Genomic DNA, 22,130 nt, shown 5'->3' on the forward strand with positions numbered 1-22,130 from the left:
TCATGAATGCAGCCACCCACTTGTACGTATGTTTGCATTCTAGGGTAAGTTCATTCCCGGTTGTCGGCATGGTAAGACGTCAGCTTGCCGATAGACGGTAGTCTGGGCAGCGTAGGCGACTTTGTGTCACCGGCAAGGCCTACACAAAGGCGTTTAACTAAAGCAGGGAGTGGCCTTGATGCTTGAACCGAGGCTCCACGAGCATAGCGGGACTCTGACGCTATACCAGGTTGATGCAAGTTGATGAGGGGCTGGTTATCTGTAGGCAGAGTAAGCTTAACCGAGTAGAAGCAGTGTGTTCTGAAACCGGGCAAATGCATAGAAAACTTACAGCGCGTGGACATGGCCAAGGAAGGGGTCACAGTAAGAGTTGTCTCATGACGGGGGATTGTATTCACTTTTGCGCAAAACCATCTGTCAAAAGCAAGCCACGAGTTACAAGTGTGACGTACCCCGACGGTTGAGGACGTCTTGGGTACGACTCGAGACGGCAATGTGGACAAGAGACGGCGCGGGTCGCGACTGAGTTTGGTGATGGACGTGGAGCATTGGTGCATGAGTGGATAGTACTGTGGGGTCATTCTTGCACATTGTGAGGTTGGTAACATGGCCAGAAGGGATAAAATATGATTGTTTGCACCAGGCCAGCCGATTCAGACCCCGCCGTGTTCAACCATGACAAACGCCACTCTACGCCCTTGTGTGTCGTTGATGTCGTAAATGTGTAGTGAATGCATAGGCCTAGCTCTTCGGGGCCTTACAGCGAGCGCCAGCAGTTCCACAGGGTGAGTGTGGAAGGGCAGCAGCGTGTGGATGGACAGTGGGCAAGCGTGAAGCTCGTGGTCGGTGTTTGGTGGCGGCTGCAAGTAAGGCCGTAACAGGGCAGCAGTAGCCAGAGACGGTGAACTCGTCGGCTCACGGGAGAGCGGGCTGGTGTAGCCATCAGGTGTCTACGCGCAATGGAACCGTCCAACCGTCTGTCTCCTCCAGGCCGGCCTCGCACTAGGACGCTCTTGCAAACGGGCTCCTCGCTCGGCTCATCATTCACTCTGGTTGCATTCATTTCCTGCTAGCTCCCTCGTGAGCAGTGTCGTTGCTTGATTGGCCGGCATACGTTGCTGTTTGTTTGTGGCCCCTCTGGTAAAGGCAGGCGCGCACCATCACCAACGCGGCATCCTTGACGGCCCTGACCTACATATGCACTCGACCGGCCTCGCCTCTCCCCTGCTTCTCTGTCTCAATCACTCATTTTTTCCCGCTCCCTGCGCCTCCTGTCACTCCTTTGCATTGAGACTGCACTCTGGTGCTGATCCTCTACTCCTAACGGCCGACCAATTCACAACATCTATAGTCATCGACTCCCTATAATCTCGACACACAAGTATAACATCTACCCAGGATCTCACCATGAAGCTACTCGGTGCACTGGCCGCTCTCACTGCAGCCATTGCAGTCGCTGCTCCAGCCCACGACGCTGCTCCCCGCAATGTCCAAGCAGGTGGTGCTCCTCATCAGGACGACCCCAAGTTCATCAGTGCCGTGATGCGAGCCCACTGGTACTGGCGGAGGTTGCACTGCGCTCAGGACCTGGTTTGGGACAAGGAGCTTGCAGACGCAGCCCGCGCCGACATCGAGGAGTGCACTCACGACCCTGAGCATGTGGGTATTCGACATGGGCAAGAAGAAAAGTAATGTCTGACCATGTTAGAAACGCCCCGGCAGCAACCTCTCGTCTGTGAGCCCACCGCCTGATGACTACGAGGCGTGGGTCGAGTTTGCGCGTACTGCTACGCACGGCTGGCACGAGGAGGAGACCAAATATCCCTATGATAATCCGCACTTTGACGCTGCCTGGGGCCACTTCACGCAGATGGTGTGGCGCAACAGCACGCGCATCGGTTGTGCGGTTGGCCGATGTGACAGCACTGTCAACTGGCCTGGACGCTTTTACTGCTGTCAGTGGATTGAATCAAGGTGCGGGTATGCAGTTGCTGACTGATGCAGACTACTCGTTCTTCGGCAACAACATTGCAGCGGGCCAGTTTGAGGCTCAGGTTTGGGCACCGGTCTGTCATGACCCGGCGGCTGGCGAAGTGGCTGCGCGCCAGGACGTCAAGTTTGACTGGGCCAGGGCCTAGAAGATGCAAGCTTCAGGTGGCACTGGGCTCAAGATGACGAGCCGTGTAACGATGGTGGCTGACACGAGAGATTTTTGTTGACGATGTGCGGCCTTGGACATTGTGTACCGGGGCACGTGCTACTCGGGTTTTTGTTTGGGTAGGGCGTGGTTAGCAGGTCATGGCGATGTCGTTGTGGTCCGTCACAGTCTGGCTCCAAGGTGACGTTGGCAAGCCATGTAAGCAGTTGACGATAAGGACCATGGTGGCCGGGGTGCAGGAAGGCGTCGGTGGGCACTTGATTGTGAGAGAGGTATTCACGATAGCCTATGAAATTTCAGTGATGGACGATAGCCTCTCTGGCCGATGTGTTTTTTTGATTGGTTCGCTCTGTGGAAGCACTTGGCGGTGGACATGATTCAAGACGGGCGGGGAGGATTGCGGAGGTTCAACAGCACGACGATTGGGGCCGAGCAGCACTGTATATGGAGAGGGCAGCAGGTCGTGAAGCATGGCCATGATTCCACAGGCCGGACACGTGATGTGGTTGCATACGCAGCAAGGTGCAGCCAACGGTGGGGCCGGCACCATGATGCTGCCAGGCACGCGAAGCAGCACACTTGGTGGCATCCTTCTCGGCCTCAGCGGAGTGCATATGTAAGTATAGAGACGTACATGGCGCAGGGGCCTTCGCGATGGGCGTGTGGGACGGGCCCGTCCCGTGGATCGCGATGGCAATCGGTCCTACGCGGCCATGCGAACGCAGCCCCCCCAGGATCCCCCATTTCACACATAACCATGACACGGACCCTGAAAATCTCCTCTGCTGCCCTTGCGCTGTTTTCTCCTCATCCTACATCACGGCCCCAAGCTGGCACATTTGCCTGCCGTCTCGCACACGGCTGCCATCCACACCACCCCACGACCGATGATGCAACTGCAACCGCCATCGACCCAGCATCGGCTGATCCCTGCACACCGGCCATGCGCCAGCCCGCTATTATATCATGGCAACGCCACTGCGAGGCTCGATTCCAGGCCTTTGCCCGCAGACCTTGGAACTCGTCCACCCCCACATATTGAGGCGACTTTGTTCTGGCCACCCGCCTGAATGTACAACCTAGCGCACATGTAGCCCTCCTCTAGCTCCGCGTGCTTTTTACACGAGCCCCCGATGCCCTGCCTGCTGCTCTTGCCTCGTGCCTCGTGCCTGTCGCGCGTGCAGGCCCTCTTCATCGGCCTTAACACTCCGCCTTTGTCCCGCTTCCAGCCCTTTCGACTGCTCTGCTACTCCTCACACACCCGCCAATACACACCCTGACCCACGGTCCTTGGTCTGTCGACAATCTCACTGCGCAAACATGCTAGAGAAGCAAGAATATGTGCCGCGGCACAACGAGGCGAGCCATGACACACCCAGACTGCCGCTCTCGCTGTCTGGTGAAATCAATGCTGCGACCCGGTATGAATTCCTACCCCGCCGCCTCTTTCCTTGCGTGTCTATGAATCAGCACGCTGATCCGGCTCGTATAGATCCCTCCACACAAACCTAAATCGCCTCATTACCTCCCGTCTCCCGCTTGCCCTCCCGCCGCATACCACAGACTCGACGCTTTATGCGACAGGCCTGCTGCATTTTGCACACATTTTCCTGACCTTTGAATCCTTGTGGGCCGACTTATTGCGCGATCATGCCCCGTCCAACTCACCCTATTTGCCTGCGCAACCGTCAATGGACCCCGAAGGTGCTGCTTCGCCCTTTTCGCCATTGCTATCCTATCTCCTTGTAAATCCCTACGACTCGCCCTCACTCTTCACATCCACCCTCGGTGCCCCGACGCCTCCATCTCCTCAGCTCACTTCTTTCCTGCAATCCCTACGGCCGAGAGGCCTGATACGCTCGGGCCGATTAAAGAGGGACTTGGAATACCTGCTGGGCCTACACCCCACCGATCTCGAGGTCCTATTGGCAAAGTACCCGGGCGACAAGGTTGCGCAATTTTGCACCCACATCCGGAAGAGCGTCAACGAGAAGCCCTGGACGCTAGTCAGCTACGCTTGGTGTTTCTACATGGCCATCTTCTCAGGCGGCAGATGGATAAGAGGAGGCTTACTCCATGCCCCACCAAGTTTCTGGCCAACGACAGCCACTGGCTCACAAGAAGAAAAAGCGGATCAGTTTCCAGATCTGAAAAGCCAAGGTCTTTCTTTCTGGCATTTCCCCGGCCCCCACGATGGCGAGGATATCAAGGCCCAGTTCAAACTCCGGCTGTCTGCTGCCGAGACACTCTTCACGCCCGACGAACGCATCGACATGATCGAAGAAGCCAAGGAGATTTTCAAGCAGTGCGCTGAGCTGGTCGATGAGCTGGATGAAATGATTGGGACTAATATCCATTTTTCCCCACTCAACGCCAACAACGACGTTGTACGCGACCACGAGGACCACCACCACCACCATCATCATCAATCAGAAAAGCAAGACGAAACACGGGTGGATGTTTGTCCCATGGAAAAGTCCGGCTTGATTGATCCAAACGTCATGCGTAGGGCGCAACGTCATACCTCTCTACGCAAGCCGGGCCTAGGACTCCGATCGTGGATCAAGAGACCAGAAGTCTCGGGCACCGTGCTGGCCGTGGGCTGTTTGGCTTGTGTTGCTTTGCTCAAGCTGCAGTGAATCCACTTGCATCCGGATGGATATACTTTTCTTTTCTTTTTTTTTGACCCGTTTCTTCAAAGGTGGCATAGTTTGCGACAGCATTCGTCTAGGCATATTCACATGTACATGGGGTTTTGGTGTTTTTTTTTTCCCACCGTTTAATGGCTCTGGGAACGGCTGTTTATCGTGTATGAATGGGTGATGGGATAATAATCAGTGGGCATATATTTACATGGCTTCTTTCTTTCTTTCTTTCTTTCTTTCTTTCTTCCAAGATCTGACAATATTTGTCAAAGGTAGCCGTTGGTTGCATAGCTTGCGGGATTCGTCGGTTGAAATAGAGATACCCCCCCTTTTCCTCCGTCCTCCTCCTTTCTGAGTAATTACTTGCTATCGTTTGGACTTTGTGCTGCATCTTTCTTCGCACTGTACGGCTCGAGATTATGTGTCGGCGTTATTGTTGTTGAACGAATACACACATGTGCTTCTTTGATGGTTGGTCTCACGCTTGGCTAGTCATGTATCTAACGAGTGACGATAGTTGGTTATTCTATGTAAGGAGACGCAAAAACAAATATACAAAAGTAGACGCGAAACAAGACTCTTTGCCAAAATGAAAGAATATAAAAAAGACTCATGGTCGTTACTGTGTTGTTGGATTTTCCTCTGTTCTTTCCATTTTTTTTGGGGCGTTTTGGGTATTGGTGTGTTGTAGGAAATTTGAAAAAGCAAAACTCCAACGCCGTTCTAATTGTTCCCGTTGGGGTTGCTCGTGGGACAATGACGTGCGTCATCTCTTTTCTTTTGTCTTACTCGTGTTTATGGACTGCGTAGTGTCGTAGCGACATGGAGAGTATGTGAGTTGGAAGAGATGCTGCTGTGTCTTGAGCAAGGGTTTGATCCTTTTCAGGGTGTTGTATGTTGTGGGGCTTCTGAGGGTGGCCTAGATTCTATCGCCTCCCAAAGAACCATCTGTGCCGTGAACCTTGCGAAGATGGTTGCGAAGATCGGCCGGGCGAAAGTAACCCTTGCTATTTACGCGGTCACAGCCAGGTTGTGGGCAAGGGAGGTCGGACTGGTCGTGGACAGTACGGAGGTGCTTGATGTATTGTGTCGAGTTATGGAATGCTTGCCTCTTTCCAACGTTGTTAGGGGAATCCGCGTGATCGGAACACCCTATACTTGGGCACCAAAGAGCGTATGCATCGTAATGACCCCGGGAATCCTCGCCAATATGATGATAGTTCCGGACGTGTTGCACGAGATGATCTCTACGCTTGAAACCATTGGATCCCCTATACTTTTTGCAGTACTTGCAGGGAAAGCGTTTGGCGTCATCTCGATGTTTTCTCTCGTGTCGTCGATAAGTGTCCAAGCGAGAAAACTTCTTGTCGCAGTCATCATGCTTACACTTGTAGCCCAGATGACCTGACACATAAGAGTGAATGTTTAAGTCGTATTGCGTTTCGAAACGCACCAGACATTGATCACATACATATTTGGCTGTATCCGATTCCTGTGGGCAGGTTTCAGATTGCTTGGATGATCCAGTCCAACATTCTTGGGTGTCTATCCCAAAAGTCTTAGCCAAAAAGCTTTCCTGTGGAGCAAAGGTAGACGAATATGCTTGAGATCCATCAAGAATGCCGCTTGTGTAAGAAAGACAAACTCTAGTGGAGTCATCCAAAATGCTGACATGATATAAGCATGAATGTAGATAAGATGGTGACAAAACAACACATACTCTTCCGCTTGGTCCATGCCAGCCGCAACATTTGACTGATAGGCTATGTTCTTTCCGAACAGAACATCATTCTCTGGAAAGTATAAACCTGCGTTGGGTATCTCGCGGAACTGTGTGTAGGAGTTGATGTTTTGGGTCCTCAATATGAACTGGTCATTCGGAAGCATGTCATTGACATAACTGTCGTAGCTTGACACCGGATCAAATGCGTCGATGGCAAGGGGACCTGCATCGGGAATATCGGGCAGTTCCTGAAAAAGCCATGGATTTGCTTTATCATCGGTGTCCTCGTAACGGCTGCCGCCCTTTTTGTTAGCAGAGTCTAAAAAAAAAATCTCACCCAGGTTCCGGAAAAGCGTCGCGGTTCATGATTGGCAAGGCAAACTGTGGCTGCAGTCTGACTAGTCGAAAGCGTCGAAGCGAAGTGAAGGCCAAGTGTTGATGCGTTGGCGGTCGTAAAGCGGCAGGAAGGTTGGAAGCAGTTGGTGAACGAACAGGAGCGAATTTGGGTGGAGAGCCAGGCTGAGGGTCGCCAGTATTACATACTGCTCCACAGCAACACGACTCGCTGCTTTAACCAAGGCATGTCAGAAGGCAAATAGCATCAGGCTGAACCCACTATGGCTTTTTGGCTGTGAAATCATTGGAGGTTGTGGAAAAAGGGCAATGGCCCTTTTTTGGTGGACGCGAGTCGGTATGATCTAGGCTGAAGCAGGTTTCCACCTTTGAGTAACAATCAAGAAAACTTTGGGACGCTCTCAGCGAGTGGATGCTCCAGTAGGCGCCCAAGTCGTAGCTGGTAGTGCATTTGCAGCGAAATCACAAGAGATTGCAAGGTGCAGTACACAAGGCTGGTTGTTTGGCTGTGAACAGCAGCTTTGAGAGCTAGTAGTCGAAACACGCTATACCCAACATGTGTAAGGCTTGTACGACAATGAGTATCCGGCATTTCGATTGATCAGCTACGTCAGTAGATGCAGAGGACTAAGAGCACATCGTCATTGAGGAAAAAGACCACACGCCAAAACAACATCTAATGTATATAAATAAAGTCTTGAGAAGTCCTTTCAAGGATGGGTAAAGCAAGACTATCAACCTAACCAGAACTCCTCGCTAGCCAAAATAACAACAATGTCAAGAAAAAACCATGTTGCTGCTGCTGTAAACTCGCACGCCAATCAAAACATGGACGCTGAATGAAGCCGCTCAAATAAACTTCCTGACCACCATGAACAGCAGGGCAGCCACCAAGCCATAAATACATGTGTCAATCCAAGCAAGGTCAGAACTCGTTTGCGTGACTTGCTGGAGTGGCGGTTGTGCAGGTGTGGTTCTCGTGGGTCTTATCACCGGCACGCTATGTGCAGCTTGAACAGGACTCGTGCTTGGAGCCGTCGCTGTGGTTGCACCAACTCCCGAAGTCACAGCCACTGTTTCCTTGCTAGCAGACCCTGTATCAGTCGCGCTCTCGACTGCGCGTCCTTTGCCCTTATCCATCTTGCTATCGCCATCCCCGCCTTTGCCCAGCTCATCTCGATACGCCAGCCTCAGCTCCTCAGGCACTTCTTCCTCCTTCCTCTTGCCCTCTTTTTCCTCAATCTCCTTGACAAGCGCAGCCCTCTCTTCGATAATCTCGGCATTGCTCTTTGCGCACCCCGCGCACTTCCACGCTCCACTCTCTTTGGCCATGCGCTGGCGGGCTTCCTTGCTGCACTCGATACCGCCCAGCTGGCCCTTTGCATCCGTGTCCATGAAGCTTCTCAACGCGACGAGTGCTGTGCGGACGCCCCAAGCGGGCTGCCATGTCTCTTCGTGGTGGCCTGATATGCTGAGGCATATCTCGCGATTGACTTCGAAGCGGCCAGTGGGGGTCAGGAAGCGGAACGATGGCGGTCGCAGCGGGTACGAAGAGGGGAGGATGATGCGACCGTGGTATATGCCGCCTGCGTATGGTGACGGTTCCGGCGGGCCGCAGATTGTAAAGTGCCACTCGAAGAGGTTGGTTTCTAGCGGCTCAGCGTGGTAGTCTGGAGAGGGCGATAGAGAGAGCTCCGAAGCTTCTTTCACTGCGATTCTGTTAGCTATGCGGCAGCTCTGGCGAGCAGGACAGATACGTACGTATGCGCTTGATAGTGGGGTTCTTGGTGTTGAATTGCCCGCGAGTAGACATGGCGAAGGAGAGAGGTGTATGTGCGTATTTCTGTTGCTAGAGCTGGGCGACGGGGTCAGTGGGAAGGTTAGTCGAGGAGATTGAAGTCTAAGAATGTATGGATCAACAGTGGACATGCAGTGTCGGCGGTTGAAACGCAATGGCGCAGAATGCAACGTAAACGTCGACGCGCATTACGTCCTTGGTAAGCGCCGCACCACCGATACAATCGATAAGCACGGCTCTCACTCTCACCCTACCTCTGCCTTGCCCATCGACGCCCATTTCCCGCCCTTTTACTTACGACGAAGCTTTTGCTGGGCCCTTGTTGGTTGGATTGCACCATAAGTAATCAAGTGAATGGCTTGAACGGCCGCCTGGGGTTCACCTGGGCTGATCAACTCACCGTCTAGGCCGGTGACGCCCTGCATTCACTCGTGACACTTGACGTCTGTCACATGCTACCGTCACTCACACGATATCACCATTCCAGCAGCTTCATTGATGCAAAAGAGACAGTCAAATGTCCTTGCGCTATAGATGCGCTATATATACATATGTACATGGCCAAACACTCAACGGCTTTATAATCATCACCGCACCAGACTATTAATATACGCCACACCTTCTTCCCGGTCACTGTCTCCTTCGACATAGCTTCGGTCCTTGCGGAACACAAAATTGTTGGCCTCGTCCGCGTAGCTTGGCCATTCCGGCGTATTCGGCACTGCACTTTTTGTCAGCAGCTTCCCAAGACTAATCTGAGCAATAATACATACCTCCATGCCCGTTGGGATCCAGATCGTACGCAAAAGCCGTCCACATGCGCATCACAAGCTTGGAGAGCGCGAGGTTCTCGGGTGCCTTTCCCAACGGTGTCATCTGCTGTTCCGTGTTGCCAAACACGAACGGTATCTGTAAATGTCAGTCTCACCAAGTCCCACAATTGCAAACATGGGCTGTCACTTACCTCGGAGAAGTGGTTGACCCCGATATTATCTGGCGTGTTGTTGAACTTTGGTGCGTCCCACCGATATGAGTATACACGGTCCACATGCTCGCTCATGCTTCGAGCCAATAACCTTCTCGGAGCGTACATGGTCAGATCTGTCGCAATGCTCTGATATCGCTTGTATTGCAGCCCAAACTGCGGCCATGTGCGGTTGCCCCATCCATAAGGTAGCCCAAGCGCTGGATCGTCCGGATAAAGTTTCAATAGTGTTTCTGCAACACTCTCGTTGACGTTCCAGCGTTTTGAGTGCACAAGCTCATGAATGGCTTCCGAGTCGTTGTCTACACCATTGACACCAAATCCCTCATCTGTGTTTGTACCAAGGATAAGCGGGATCTTGGCAAACTTTCCTTGTTTCAACGATTGCTGTCCGTATCTGGGGACAAAGCTACCGTCTATTACATGAAACCATTCCAGGCCTCGAAATCCATACGGTGCAATAGTCTCGTATGGTACATCGCGAAGACATCGAAGCGTGTCCTTTGCACCTTCACACCCGACCGTTTCCGTTAGATTGTCGTACATCTTCTGGTACCAATCCGTTCCGTTGAGCGGTGGGCCAACAGCGCCGCCACTCTCGAGTATAGCAGCACGGAAGAGGCCATTGTTGTTGCCATTGTAAGCTGCAATGTGGTCGCCCACAGAATACGCACCCGCCGACTCGCCCCATATAGTGACCTTGGAAGGATCGCCGCCAAAAGCAGAAATGTGCTTGTTGACCCACTGCATTGCAAGCCGCTGATCACGAAGGCCGAGGTTCTCCGCGCCGGCTTTCTTGATCTCCTTGCTGTATAAGAAGCCGAATGCGGCCATACGGTAATTGATGGATATGCCAATGACAGGCTTCTTATTCAGCACTGACTGCTCTACGATGAAACTCATATTGTACCTGCACTGGATTAGAAAATATTTCCCATCATTCCGGTCCTCTCTTACCGTGGATCACTCGTAGCCCCCTGTGTCCAGCCGCCGCCATATATCCACAGGAGAACTGGGAGGTTGGTCTCGTTCGTTCTCGGCTTGATGATGTTGAGATGCAAGCAGTCCTCGCCGATTCGAGTCAAATTGCCGGCCACCAGTGAGTTAGTATCCGCACCATAGCCCACGCAATCGACTCCATATTTTGTGGCATTATACACATTCTTCGGCGCATTATCGATGAGTCTGGCAGGAGCGAAGCGATCGGGCTTGGGCGCATACTTGATGCCTAGAAAGAGATCTTGATCAAACTCAGCGAGGTAACGACCTTGATATATACCCGAATTTGAGTGAACAATAGGAGAAGCTGCAGTGGCAAAACTTGTGAAGCCCGCCACTGCCAAACAAGCACTGAAGAACTTCATGGCAACAACTGATTGCTGGTGATACTAGCATCTCTGCCTCTCTTCATATACTCCAAATGATATTACAAGAATGCTGCGATTGAGAATAGAGGCGTTCTCGTATGCTGCGAAACTTCCACCAATCAGGCCCTTTAGGAGGCGTGCTACGTAGCTTGGCGATGCAGTGTTGGTCATTCTGTACACAACCCACTGTCAATAGCACCAACAGACCTACCTTGCAAAGAAACAGTCCAAGGACTGATTTTTCCAATTAACAGCCATCCATGACAGCCAGACTTTATATCATCTTTTTCGTAACAGCATCAACGCTTTCATCATTGTCCTTCAGGGTAGTACAAAGCTCGCTGCAGAAGCGAGACACAGCAACCGAAGTCGTCACATTAGCCGGAAAACGTCAGGCCCCAACCTGAATATCTCAAATTAATCCGGGGAAAAGCAAGCTAGGCGGCTCCACACTTTTACCCCCCGCAAAAAAACAAACACACGCCTCGCAAACTGTTTCTTTCAATCCGGCGTTTGAGATTTTCCGCGAGCACACACACACACACACACACGCACAGATTGCATCGTGTGTTGCCGATTTGTGGTGCTGGAATCTCCGATCGCCACCTCTTGGCTACTTAGTACGTGGAGTAGTACGAATAAGGCAAATGAGCGAAGGTGGATATTTGTAGGCTTGGCAAAAAGACTAGTGGAGATTGGGATCGATCGAAGTCGTGGTTGGTTCTCGGGTAGCTTGCTGCGTAAGCCACGTGCAAGACGTTATATGGAAGAGCTTGTGATGCACGCCATGCAACTTGATTTCTTGGTTCTGGGCCACGTGAGAATTTGCAAGGCAGATTGGGATGCGTGGTTGTATATCTTTCTGGTCTTCTCAAGATGTGTCTGGACATTGGGTGAATATTGAGAAAACTGTCATGATTATAAGAGCAATTGCACTCTTGCTGACGTAGCTTTGCTAATCGATTTTGTCAATGAACTCTTGTTTGGCTAGTAGTGTAGTGAAGCTGGGCAGCTTCTTGCCGCTAAATAGGATGCTACTCAATCAACTTGTTGGATTCTGAGTGCTGGAATGTGCAACTACACCGAAATGCCACTGAAGATCCATTTACCATCAAATACTCAAAGACACAACGAACGGCCCACCTATTCACCACTCAATAACTGAATAGAAGCTGCAGTTATATTTATATGGAGTGGTGCAATCATCAAGGATCCTGTTGCATGACAAAACGCCTGGAAAAAAATTGGTAGTAATCGAGGATTTGCACCAAAAACCTCACTTGACATCATTGAGATTTCCAAACTCCCATCTCAATTCAACGCTTGATCATTCTACAGTGATTGTTATTCCTCTACATGTTGGCCTGATGTGTACGTTTGTACTGTGATCTCGATTATAAGATACCCTCATGATGGCCGAGGTGTCGTGATATCGGATAAGCGCAAGGTTATTCCCATCATCACTATTATGGCAACGCACTTGAGCGGTCGATGGACCGTGTAGCCAAAGCCAAAAATCATTGCGTAATCGAATAGCGAGTCGCAGAACTATAGGTTGCACACGGTTGGGGTTTACTGCCTTGTCATGATGCGCACTGGGGGCATTTGAGTTGTAAGAACGGGCTGAGTTGCCTCTAGTGCCCGGTTTGACCATCGGCAGGCGGAAGAAAAGAATTGCTGTTATTCTGCCCTTTTCTTGAACATGCGTATATATCTGGATAGCTACGTGAGCCATGGCTTTTCGCTATTGAACACAAACACAGTACATACTGGCAATCGGTGCTTGAGCGCAGTTCTGACGCAAGTTTCGATCTAAAAGGCGTATGCCCGATCACTCAAAGTAAATATGGGATGGCATATCGTTAGCCAAGGTAGGGATCGAATGAATGGAGTTATGATGTGAACGAAGAATGAAAACATCCTTGGGGGACCGAAGCGATCATGAGGATTAATCGAAGCGAGTGTGATTCAGGGATACCTCACTCCAAATTTGCACTACTTTTTCTCTGCTCGCTTGATTTGTACTTTATTGGGTATACCGATGATGTTCTAGATGACTGCCATCTCCAGACCTACAGTGGATAGCTTTGGGCTTGGCGATATTTTATTCACGTGACTCGCACACACTGCGTCGATCATTAGCTTCTGAAGAGCAGCTGGTTAGTCTTCAACCTCGTTCACATCACCAAGGCGATTGTCATTCTTATTTCCTGGGGCGCTGCGATGCTGTTGCAGGCCTCGCTTGCTGAATGGCCGTAGACCTTAATTGTCGACAGTGTGCCGATAGCCCCACTTTGACTACATGTACCTTCTGTTATACGCATACATGGACGAGGACTTTTTGTGATTCTCGATCATGATGTCGTTTTCTCGAGAAACCTATGTAGGCTGTTTATTGAAAGAATACCAGCTACAGGCTTCATCGTGTCAAGTTGGGATTTTGCCGGTCTCGGCTGGCTCGCCTAGTAGCCAAGATGCGGGTCGGAAAGACTCGGTGTCATAGCGTGAAGCAAATCCTCCGAAGAAATCCATTCCCACTCATCTAAGGACTGATTTTGATGCGGGGTGGGCGTTGATAAGAAAAATGATACTAATCGTAGACCAGATGCTTGTATGACGATTACGAACCCGTCTGTCCCTTGCAGAGCTACTGTAGTTGTCCAGCTTGGCATGCATATGTTGAGATTCTGGCATGTTTTGTCATCGAGACATCTTCCAGGAAGAAACATGTCGAAGCATGTTCTGGCCTTTGCTACCCAGGTCCATGGATTTGGTAGAGAAGTATTTGGGTCCGATCAGGTTGAGGAGCTGCAGTAGATTTTGGTCAACTTTGGGTCCCGGCAGGAGATGTTCTTCGTCAGAGTGTTGCGGGAGAATCAGCCCATCGTCACATGCGGGCTGGATGAATACAGATAAGCTCATGTTGCAGAGGCCATGTTCCACCGCCAGATGATACAAGTGATTGGTGTCATTAAGCTGGCTAAAAGTGCGATCCCTGGCCGTGGAATTGTCGGATTATAGGTATTAGTTTGGCCTGGTGTCGGGGGCGCACGTGATTCGTTGTCTTGTGGGTGAGGGATTGGACACGTCCACGACAGTTGCTTTGCCGCCCACAGTCGCCCTATTTACCTACCATAACGGTCGTTGATGGGCTGCACTAGTAATGCAAGTGTTGGAACAAATGGCGTGTGCATGTGTGTGTGTGTGTGTGTGTGTGTGCGTGCAGAAGCTCGAACCATCCGGCGACCGTGTAGCCAGGGACGGGCTGGAGACGGCGACTGTTTCGGTACTTGCTATTCGCTGGCTGCAGGGTGAAGACGAGTAAGTACATATCGGCATAGAGGCGTACTTATACTTGGACGGTCAGATGCAGCAATCCGACCAAACATCAGTCTGGCGAGTGTGGCACCGAGCGATTGCGGGCTCGGGGAATTTAGGAAGCACGCGAAGGGTCTGACAGAGTGCATAACGCAGCAGGGGGTGGCTGCATGCCGCAGCCCAAGCCGACGTGGGCTGCAAGAGTCGCCATTGCATGCCGACGGCGACATGTGGTATTGCTTGCGAGCACTTTTGCTACGAGTGGCTGTGGTTGGCCGTGGGGGAGTGCAGGCTGGGAGGGCAGGTGTTGTCAAGGTGGAGTGGAGGCCTTTGCTCGCATTCTCTCCCGAAACAGCGGCCTCGGCCTAAGCGAGGCACAACCAAAACCCCTAAAAACGCCCTAGCATGCCAAGCCTAGACCACCATTTTCCGGGGGCAAAAACCTTGGGCCTTTGCTGAGGGCAGAATATCCCCCTTCCAGCCCCCAGGCCGGTGTGCTCCATCTGCTCGAGACATCCAGCGACAATGTGAGTGAGTGAGCAGAGAGTGCTGCTTCACTCCCACGCCGGGCCGTCACGATGCCCTGCCACTCCCGCCCAGTCTCCTTCACTCCTTGGAATCCCCATCCTCACGCACACCAACCCGCGTGCGTGCGTGCGGCGGAAAAACCCAACCTAGGGCCCACCATCCGCGCCTGGGCCTCTTCGGAATTGATGAGCCCCGTAGCAGATCTTCAGGGCCCACGGGGCTTCGTGTTATCTCGTCCCAATCCGGTTACCTTGCGGCTCATCTCCTGGACCCTGAACCCTTTTTTTTTGCAAGACCGACGGCCAAAGGTACCTACGGTGCGAGAATGCAACTCTCCTTCTCGCTAAGCCCCCTCGACAAAAACAACACATCAGACTCAATGACGCGTAGATATCGAATCCCACGCATTGGCTTGCTCCCATATTCCTCTGGCCCTCTGGTCGGCTATCTTGCCATCTCTCCAACACGGCTCACCGCAACGTGTTCACCCCTGGGGCAGCTAGGGCGGGCTGTGCGCCAACGTTGAAATCTCGGTTCGAGACCCACTGTTACGTACCGCCATAGACACGAAGGCGGTGTCTGGTGCACATCGCTGCCCTCGCGACGTTGAAACGTATGTCGGGTCCGTTGAGCTTAGGCTGTATCAAGGGGCAGAGTTTTCGTGCTCAACCCAGCCGCTATCGGTACAAAAGGCTGACCACCGTCCCGCCCCGTGTCTGAACGAGTGTCCCTTCCATTCCCTTTCTTCCCAACCATGATTACGACTACGCACCGTGTCCACGAGGCTCCTGTCAAGACCAGGCTTACGGCTGTGGCCGATGTCCGGCCCATTCCCGACGTCAAGACCCTCAAGGATGCCATTCCCGCAAAATGCTTTGAGCGCTCCATGCTTCGCTCCTTCTCTTACGTCGTCCGTGATCTCATTGTCGTCTTCTCCCTTTTCTACGCTGCTGTGCCCCTGTCTCGCCTAGACGCTCCCTGGTTCGTCACAGTTCCCCTGTGGGCCCTATACAGCTTCGTCCAGGGCTGTTTCTTCACTGGTCTCTGGATTCTTGCCCACGATTGCGGCCATGACTCTTTCTCCGAGAACCTCACCGTCAACGCCATTACCGGCTGGTTCCTCCACTGCATGTTGATGGTCCCCTTCTTCAGCTGGAAGTTCAGCCACGCCCGCCACCACCGATACCACAACCACATGGACAAGGACACCGTCTTCGTGCCCCACCGCAAGTCCGACGTCGAGGCCAAGAAGACCAAGCCAACCCTCCTCGAGAAAATCATGGACCACTCAGCCGCTGACACGCCCATCATCACGGTCGCTTCTCTCATCTTCCACCAAGTCCTTGGCTGGCCAGCTTACATTCTGATGAACGCCGGCGCTGGCAAGAAGAGCTTGACCAAGGGAGACCGCTACACTTCTTCCCGCTACAAGCAAAGTCATTTGGATCCCACTGCCCACGTATTCACCCCGTCTGAGGCTCCTTTTGTCGCTCTGAGCAATGTCGGCCTCATCCTCACAATGACTGCTCTGTATGTCTGGTCCCGCAGCGTTGGAACTTCGACCGTTCTTCTCGCGTATGGTCTCCCTTACCTCTGGATGAACCACTGGATCGGTAAGCGTGTCGTTCCCCCGAGCTGCAAAGTAGTGAAAACTAATTCTCCACAGTCGCTATTACTTACCTTCACCACACTCACCCCGAGGCTCCTCACTACGAGGCTGACAACTGGACTTTTATCAAGGGCGCTGCCTCAACTGTGGACCGTGATTTTGGCTTCATTGGCCGCCACATCTTCCACGGCATCATTGAGTACCACGTCGTTCACCACATGTTCCCGTAAGTTTGACCTATACCGAGCCACCACCATGTCTTGGTCACTCCAACTCTTCGCGCTGAGCCCAGCTGACGTGTATTAGACGCATTCCCTTCTACCACGCCGAGGAGGCCACTTGGGCTATTGCCCCTCTTCTTGGCGAACGCTACATCCAGCAAAAGACCAACTTTTTCGGTGACTTGTGGCAAAGCTTCACCACTTGCAAGACCGTTGAGCCGGGCACTGGCGTCCACGCTGGAGGATTGGTCTGGTCCAAGACCAAGGCTTAAGGCTTGCGCAGTTTGGTTTGCGAAATGAAACGAGGCAAATGAAATTAGACTCTAGACAATAGAAGGTTTAATCCGATCCTATCTTTCAGTAATCCCGGGTACATGCCTAAACACAACTTGGTGAGATGATATGTTGGCACGAAAGATTTAGTTGGTGCTGCTTAGGTGAATTGCCGACTGATGACGTCGTGTGTTGATCATCTCCGGTCACGTGAATACACAAGGTGGTGCAGGCACTCCAACTTGTTTGAGCTGACTGATCGAGAGAACTCCTTGATCTCCAGAATTAACCCCAGAGATAATACGAATCGCTTCGTATTGTCGAATGCCAGGATCTTGCTCGTGTGGGGTGTTTTTATGTGGCTGAAATGTTGCTGTGTATTTCACGTTAGCTCCCTTCGCCCGCAACTATTTAAGTCTTGCTGCTCACGCTTTGTCCCATACATGATTCGTCCGGTTTCTCCCTTCCCATACATATCTTGACCATAACAGGTTAGTAGTCATCTGAAAGGAAGTCTCCTACGCTTCTAGCTTCGTATGGCCCCTCATGAAGATCCAGCGGGCCGGGTATGCGCAATGACTATGTTCTTACAGTCGGCCCTACCCGAAACTCCAAGATCTCTAATGCGGGGGTGGGGCGTCTGTATCCCTCTTCACCACATCGGCAATTGCCCCACAGCTTCCACAAGGACTTCTCATGCGATGCTGGGGCAATCTTTAAAAAGCATGTGCAAGGAAGAGAGTGAGATTCACACTCCAGAACTCACGACATTAGCAAAATGGCCACCGTGGATGTTCAACAACCTGTCGTTCCACCAACACCCTCTGATGTTGGCTTGAAAGAAACGTCCCAGCAAAAGACCGACGACATCTTTCACGGACTGACCTCAAAATGGCCCGTTGCTCTGGATCTCGCAGGTGGAGGTGCACCTTGCCGTCTGGAGGGTGAAGTAGGCGATTTGGTCGTCTTGGGCGAGATTCCAAAAGAGCTAAATGGTACTTTTTACCGCGTCATGGCGGACCCATTCGTCCCGCCCCATCCCAACAATGTTCCTCTTGATGGAGACGGCCACATTTCCGCCTTTCGATTCCATGATGGAAGAGTGGATATGAAGTTGAAGTATGTTGAGACGGAGCGCTATTTGATTGAACGCCGGGCCAACAAGGCCATGTTTGGCCTTTACCGCAACCCTTATACGCATCACCCATGTGTGCGCGCCGCAGTCGACTCAACAGCAAACACAAACCTTTTTTTCTGGGCAGGTCATCTACTAGCACTCAAGGAAGGAGGCCTGCCTTACTCAGTAGATCCCAACACCCTTGAGACTGGTGTATATGATCCCTTTGGCCAAGTCAAGTCCAAAACATTTACCGCGCATCCCAAGGTGGACCCATACACGGATGAATTGGTCGTCTTTGGCTATGAAGCAAAGGGTCTTGCGACAAGAGATATTGTCGTGTATACGCTAGACAAGGAGGGGAAGAAGAAGGACGAACAATGGATCCAGGGTCCTTGGGTTGCTTCCATCCATGATTGCGCCATCACTCCGAACTGGTTGATTCTTGTGCTGTGGCCCTTTGAAGCCGATGTCGAACGTATGAAACGTGGCGGTCAACATTGGGCATGGAACTACGACCGCCCTGCAACTTTCGTCGTCATACCGCGCAGAAAGAGCACCAAGCTCCCGCCTGGCTGGAAGCAAGGCGAGTGGAGGGTGTATCCTTGGGAAAACTGCATGCTCGTACACACTGCAGGAGCATGGGAAGACGAAGACCACAAACTCTACATCGAAACCTCTCGCGTTCACGACAATGCATTCCCCTTCTTCCCTTCCGAGGACGGAAGAATGCCTGCGCCCGACGCAAAAGCAGATTTCGTGCGTTGGGAACTTGACCTTACCAAGCCCACCGACACCCGCGTCCCCGATCCTGAAGTCATTGTGGATGTCCCTTGCGAGTTCCCCCGCATCGACGAGCGCTTCAACACCAAACCCTACCGCTACATCTTCCTCGACGCCTTCATGCCCTCGCGCTCCGACGGCGGCAAAAACATTTTCCACGGCCTCAACGCCCTCGCCATGAAAGACACCCAGACAGGCCACATGCGCTTCTTCTACGCCGGCGACGGCTCCTTGGTCCAGGAGCCGGCCTTTATCCCCCGCTCCGACGATGCGCCCGAGGGTGACGGCTGGATCGTGGCCATGGTGGAGCGGCGAGAGACGAACAAGAACGACATTGTAGTGATTGATACGCGCGAATTTGAGAGGCCCGTCGCCATTGTACAGTTGCCGATTCATCTCAAGGCGCAGGTGCATGGGAATTGGGTTGATGCCGAGGGCTTGAAGGAAAAGAAGAGTTTGGTGAGGGAACCGAGGGTCGTCAAGATTAGTGGGAAGGGGGCTTTGGAGCCGCTTGAGTAGGAGGCTGGAAATGGTCATGGTTGATGGTTTTACTTGGCGCTTTTCGCAAGCTTAGTAGTTTTTTACAAAATCAGTGGCTATCTTGCCTTGGTAGTAGTGTTTCGGTTATGTTCACGATATCTTACTAGGTGACGTTATGCGATATTTGAGCATGGTACAAGCAAGTCTCGGTAATGCAAAAGGAAAGATGCGATTTTACTAGCTTGTTCAAAGTTTGTATGACCAATTTCGGGACTATTACTCGCAATGCCATCGCTTATACGACTTGTCTATCACTATCATGAATCTTGGCTCTATCCCAGCTACTGCCACTGAGTACTTTTAGAACAGTAGTGATGATGATGGAATCAGTCATATTCAATGCACGCTATTCTCGCATGGAGCACGGACAGAACGTTTGATTGCGCCGATGCAGATCCTCTTGGTTCTGGTGACGTGGAGGTCCTTTTTGGTCGGAACATCTCATCCGACTAAATTGTTGCATATAAGTACATAGTTACCCATAAGTAGATGACATGGGCGTCAGAATTATGATTTTTGTTCATCCATCCAGACCGGGGAGCTTTTATTTCTTTTCTTCGGCAAAATTATAATAAGAATACGATACTTTGCTCAATCTTTTTGCACATTCACTGAGAAGATATCGCCAGTAGGCGAGTGCAGAAATCATTGTAGTGTCACTATACAACTGCTAAACTGACTGTGTTCATTGCAGAAGCTATTTGCGATATCGAACCCCCACAGGCAAGAATGCCTTTGAGGTCACCCACGCTGTACCCTGGATAATATGTGGTTGTCTTGCCTTGCAGCTTCTCACCTCCTCCGTATTACTGCCGTGAATACGCAATCTGTAGTGTTACCGGAGGTTAGAGAAGTCTTGATCTCAAGTGCTTACGGTGCCAATGGTTGGATCCGTGCGTTAATTACCTCTGCCAATCATCATAATGCGATGGTAGGCTTAATCCCGGTATGTAGAAATACCGCTGATGACTATTGTGTTCTTGTTTGGGTAACTCTATCCCTGATTCAGTAAAGAGAAATACGAGGCTATCTCCTTATAGTTATTCCACCAGACGCTACACTATAAACGGCATAGTAATTTCCAGCTATAGGTATGTTATTACGCTAGTTATTTGACACCCCCTTACTAGCGGCCTTGACATATGATTTTTCCCTATAACTACAATGGTCTAGAGTCATTTGCACCAATCGAAGTCTGTTTCGGTAATTCATCCCTCCTAATAACCCGAATCCTCTCGGAGCGGCGGAATCGGTTGGTTTCAGCGGCGGCTCAAGATGATGGCTATCTTTTTTTACTGTTTATACAGTGGAGAGAGGGAGGTTTTCATAACAGAGTATAAATAGCTAAACGTCCTGGCACAATTTTTTTTTAATTTTACTCCGCATTCACACATACAAACAGTCCTATTCTTCACGCCCCTTTACTGATCACCAATATGAAGCTTTCTTTTGTTCTCCCCTTAATCTTCGCTGCACTTGCAGTCAGTGCTCCGGTTCAACCCAAAGATGCAAACAATGAAGTCGAAGCACGTTATGATCGTGGGTGTCTTGTATGTTTTCCTCTCCGGTGAAATTAATGCAACGTTCTTGCTAACACTGTCTTAGGCGGTTTTTCAATGTCCGGGAGGGGGGGACAAATAAAGCCTCAAAGCCGTCAATAATCCTATAAAGCTCTCCATGAGGTACTGCATGAGCCTCTCGATAGATTCCTAGCTTGATGGGTTGTATGCAGGTTACGCGATTTGGTATCATCAGTGAGGAATACAATCAATTCGCTGTTGCACGCTCTGTCATTGCTTCGCTAGATCTTTTGAATTCCTTAGTCTTTCTCCTTTATTCTAAATCCATGAACCAGATCGGCGAGGATAGGATTTATTGAAGGGTGGGTTTTTTTTAGAAAAGAACCATTCGTGCCAAGATTCATAAAGTTCCAAAATACAAATTGAAGTGTAGAAAGCTAATTATGTGAAGACTCACGTCGATGTATATCTACCCTTCCTTTGTCTTAAAGAATACTCTAGGAGATGAAAAGATAATAGGACGTCAAATCCATTTCTCTCAAGTGCTAGCAAAATGATCATCGTTTCGTTTTAACCGTTGTTTTTTGAGAGTAATTAAAGGTCTCAACAGGAAATAGCGGTTGTATAAGTGATTCAGGACTTGCATCGGGAAGCGAATAAAGTTCGGCTCATGACCCAAAAGCCTCCAGTCATCCAGAAGTCCAAAAACTTGCTGGTGTCTTAATGTGGCGGCTTTGCAATGAGCTTCTTGATTTATGCTACCATGTGGGAAGTAAAGGGCTCCATAGTCGATAAATTCTTCGCATGTTAGAGCATGCTGCTGGAGATATAGAGCTGAAAGTCTGGATCACATGCCACATTATTCGTGTCTTGGGCCCTTCTTCTTTTTCAGCTTTGGTAGGCAACTGTGAGACCTGCAGCTGCAGATCGGCGGAGCGATTTTTGCGCTACCTCTTCCTACCAATCGCTGGCTTGGGCCTGGCTGTGTAGCTAACAAGATGCCACAAAAGCAAGGCTGCAAGCAGCACAATCGCCATCAGTTACGCCAAGCATTTAGGTATCAGAACATAACTTAGAGTGCTTCAGCGAAACGGAGATATTAACACGGAGACTGTCGGCGGCGATTTTGACGTGGGCAGTGTAGAAGAAGAGTCTGCCATGTCAATGGAAAGCGTACCAACCGAAAATACA

The 22,130-nt window shown here is 51.0% G+C and overlaps 7 protein-coding genes across 7 annotated transcripts; 4 read left to right on the forward strand and 3 right to left on the reverse strand.

The window, feature by feature from the left end:
* Positions 1-1,294: 1,294 nt before the first annotated feature.
* On the forward strand, positions 1,295-2,138 carry PSV08DRAFT_378050 (CAP domain-containing protein; the record flags this gene model as incomplete). The annotated part of the gene is made up of 3 exons (XM_014227443.2): positions 1,295-1,659; positions 1,709-1,955; positions 2,005-2,138. The coding sequence occupies exons 1-3, from the start codon at positions 1,408-1,410 to the stop codon at positions 2,136-2,138; spliced, it is 633 nt and encodes a 210-aa protein (XP_014082918.1). The 5' UTR covers positions 1,295-1,407.
* Positions 2,139-3,413: 1,275 nt separating this feature from the next.
* PSV08DRAFT_227302 (uncharacterized protein) lies at positions 3,414-5,271 on the forward strand. Its single transcript, XM_066092208.1, has 2 exons — positions 3,414-3,579; positions 3,651-5,271. Exons 1-2 carry the CDS (start codon positions 3,479-3,481, stop codon positions 4,795-4,797), a joined length of 1,248 nt encoding a protein of 415 aa, XP_065948853.1. The 5' UTR covers positions 3,414-3,478; the 3' UTR covers positions 4,798-5,271.
* A 142-nt stretch (positions 5,272-5,413) lies between these two features.
* Positions 5,414-6,948, reverse strand: PSV08DRAFT_7547 (uncharacterized protein). The gene is made up of 2 exons (XM_066093987.1): positions 6,524-6,948; positions 5,414-6,470 (listed from the first exon to the last, which is right to left on the reverse strand). The coding sequence occupies exons 1-2, from the start codon at positions 6,688-6,690 to the stop codon at positions 5,723-5,725; spliced, it is 915 nt and encodes a 304-aa protein (XP_065948854.1). The 5' UTR covers positions 6,691-6,948; the 3' UTR covers positions 5,414-5,722.
* A 594-nt stretch (positions 6,949-7,542) lies between these two features.
* Positions 7,543-8,820, reverse strand: PSV08DRAFT_227308 (ubiquitin-conjugating enzyme/RWD-like protein). The gene is made up of 2 exons (XM_014227439.1): positions 8,642-8,820; positions 7,543-8,589 (listed from the first exon to the last, which is right to left on the reverse strand). Exons 1-2 carry the CDS (start codon positions 8,691-8,693, stop codon positions 7,730-7,732), a joined length of 912 nt encoding a protein of 303 aa, XP_014082914.1. The 5' UTR covers positions 8,694-8,820; the 3' UTR covers positions 7,543-7,729.
* Positions 8,821-9,265: 445 nt separating this feature from the next.
* Positions 9,266-11,027, reverse strand: PSV08DRAFT_184177 (Alpha/Beta hydrolase protein; the record flags this gene model as incomplete). Its single annotated transcript, XM_014227438.1, has 4 exons — positions 9,266-9,399; positions 9,452-9,587; positions 9,643-10,573; positions 10,621-11,027. 4 exons carry the CDS (start codon positions 11,025-11,027, stop codon positions 9,266-9,268), a joined length of 1,608 nt encoding a protein of 535 aa, XP_014082913.1.
* Positions 11,028-15,598: 4,571 nt separating this feature from the next.
* Positions 15,599-17,068, forward strand: PSV08DRAFT_206577 (fatty acid desaturase-domain-containing protein). The gene is made up of 3 exons (XM_014227436.2): positions 15,599-16,489; positions 16,543-16,711; positions 16,792-17,068. Exons 1-3 carry the CDS (start codon positions 15,631-15,633, stop codon positions 16,976-16,978), a joined length of 1,215 nt encoding a protein of 404 aa, XP_014082911.1. The 5' UTR covers positions 15,599-15,630; the 3' UTR covers positions 16,979-17,068.
* Positions 17,069-17,757: 689 nt separating this feature from the next.
* PSV08DRAFT_372776 (carotenoid oxygenase) lies at positions 17,758-19,398 on the forward strand (the record flags this gene model as incomplete). Its single annotated transcript, XM_014227435.1, has 1 exon — positions 17,758-19,398. The coding sequence occupies one exon, from the start codon at positions 17,758-17,760 to the stop codon at positions 19,396-19,398; it is 1,641 nt and encodes a 546-aa protein (XP_014082910.1).
* Between the last annotated feature and the right edge of the window lie 2,732 nt (positions 19,399-22,130).

This window comes from Bipolaris maydis (genome assembly GCF_028858645.1).
Source record: "Bipolaris maydis strain C4 unplaced genomic scaffold PSV08scaffold_10, whole genome shotgun sequence".
Lineage (NCBI taxonomy): Eukaryota > Fungi > Ascomycota > Dothideomycetes > Pleosporales > Pleosporaceae > Bipolaris > Bipolaris maydis.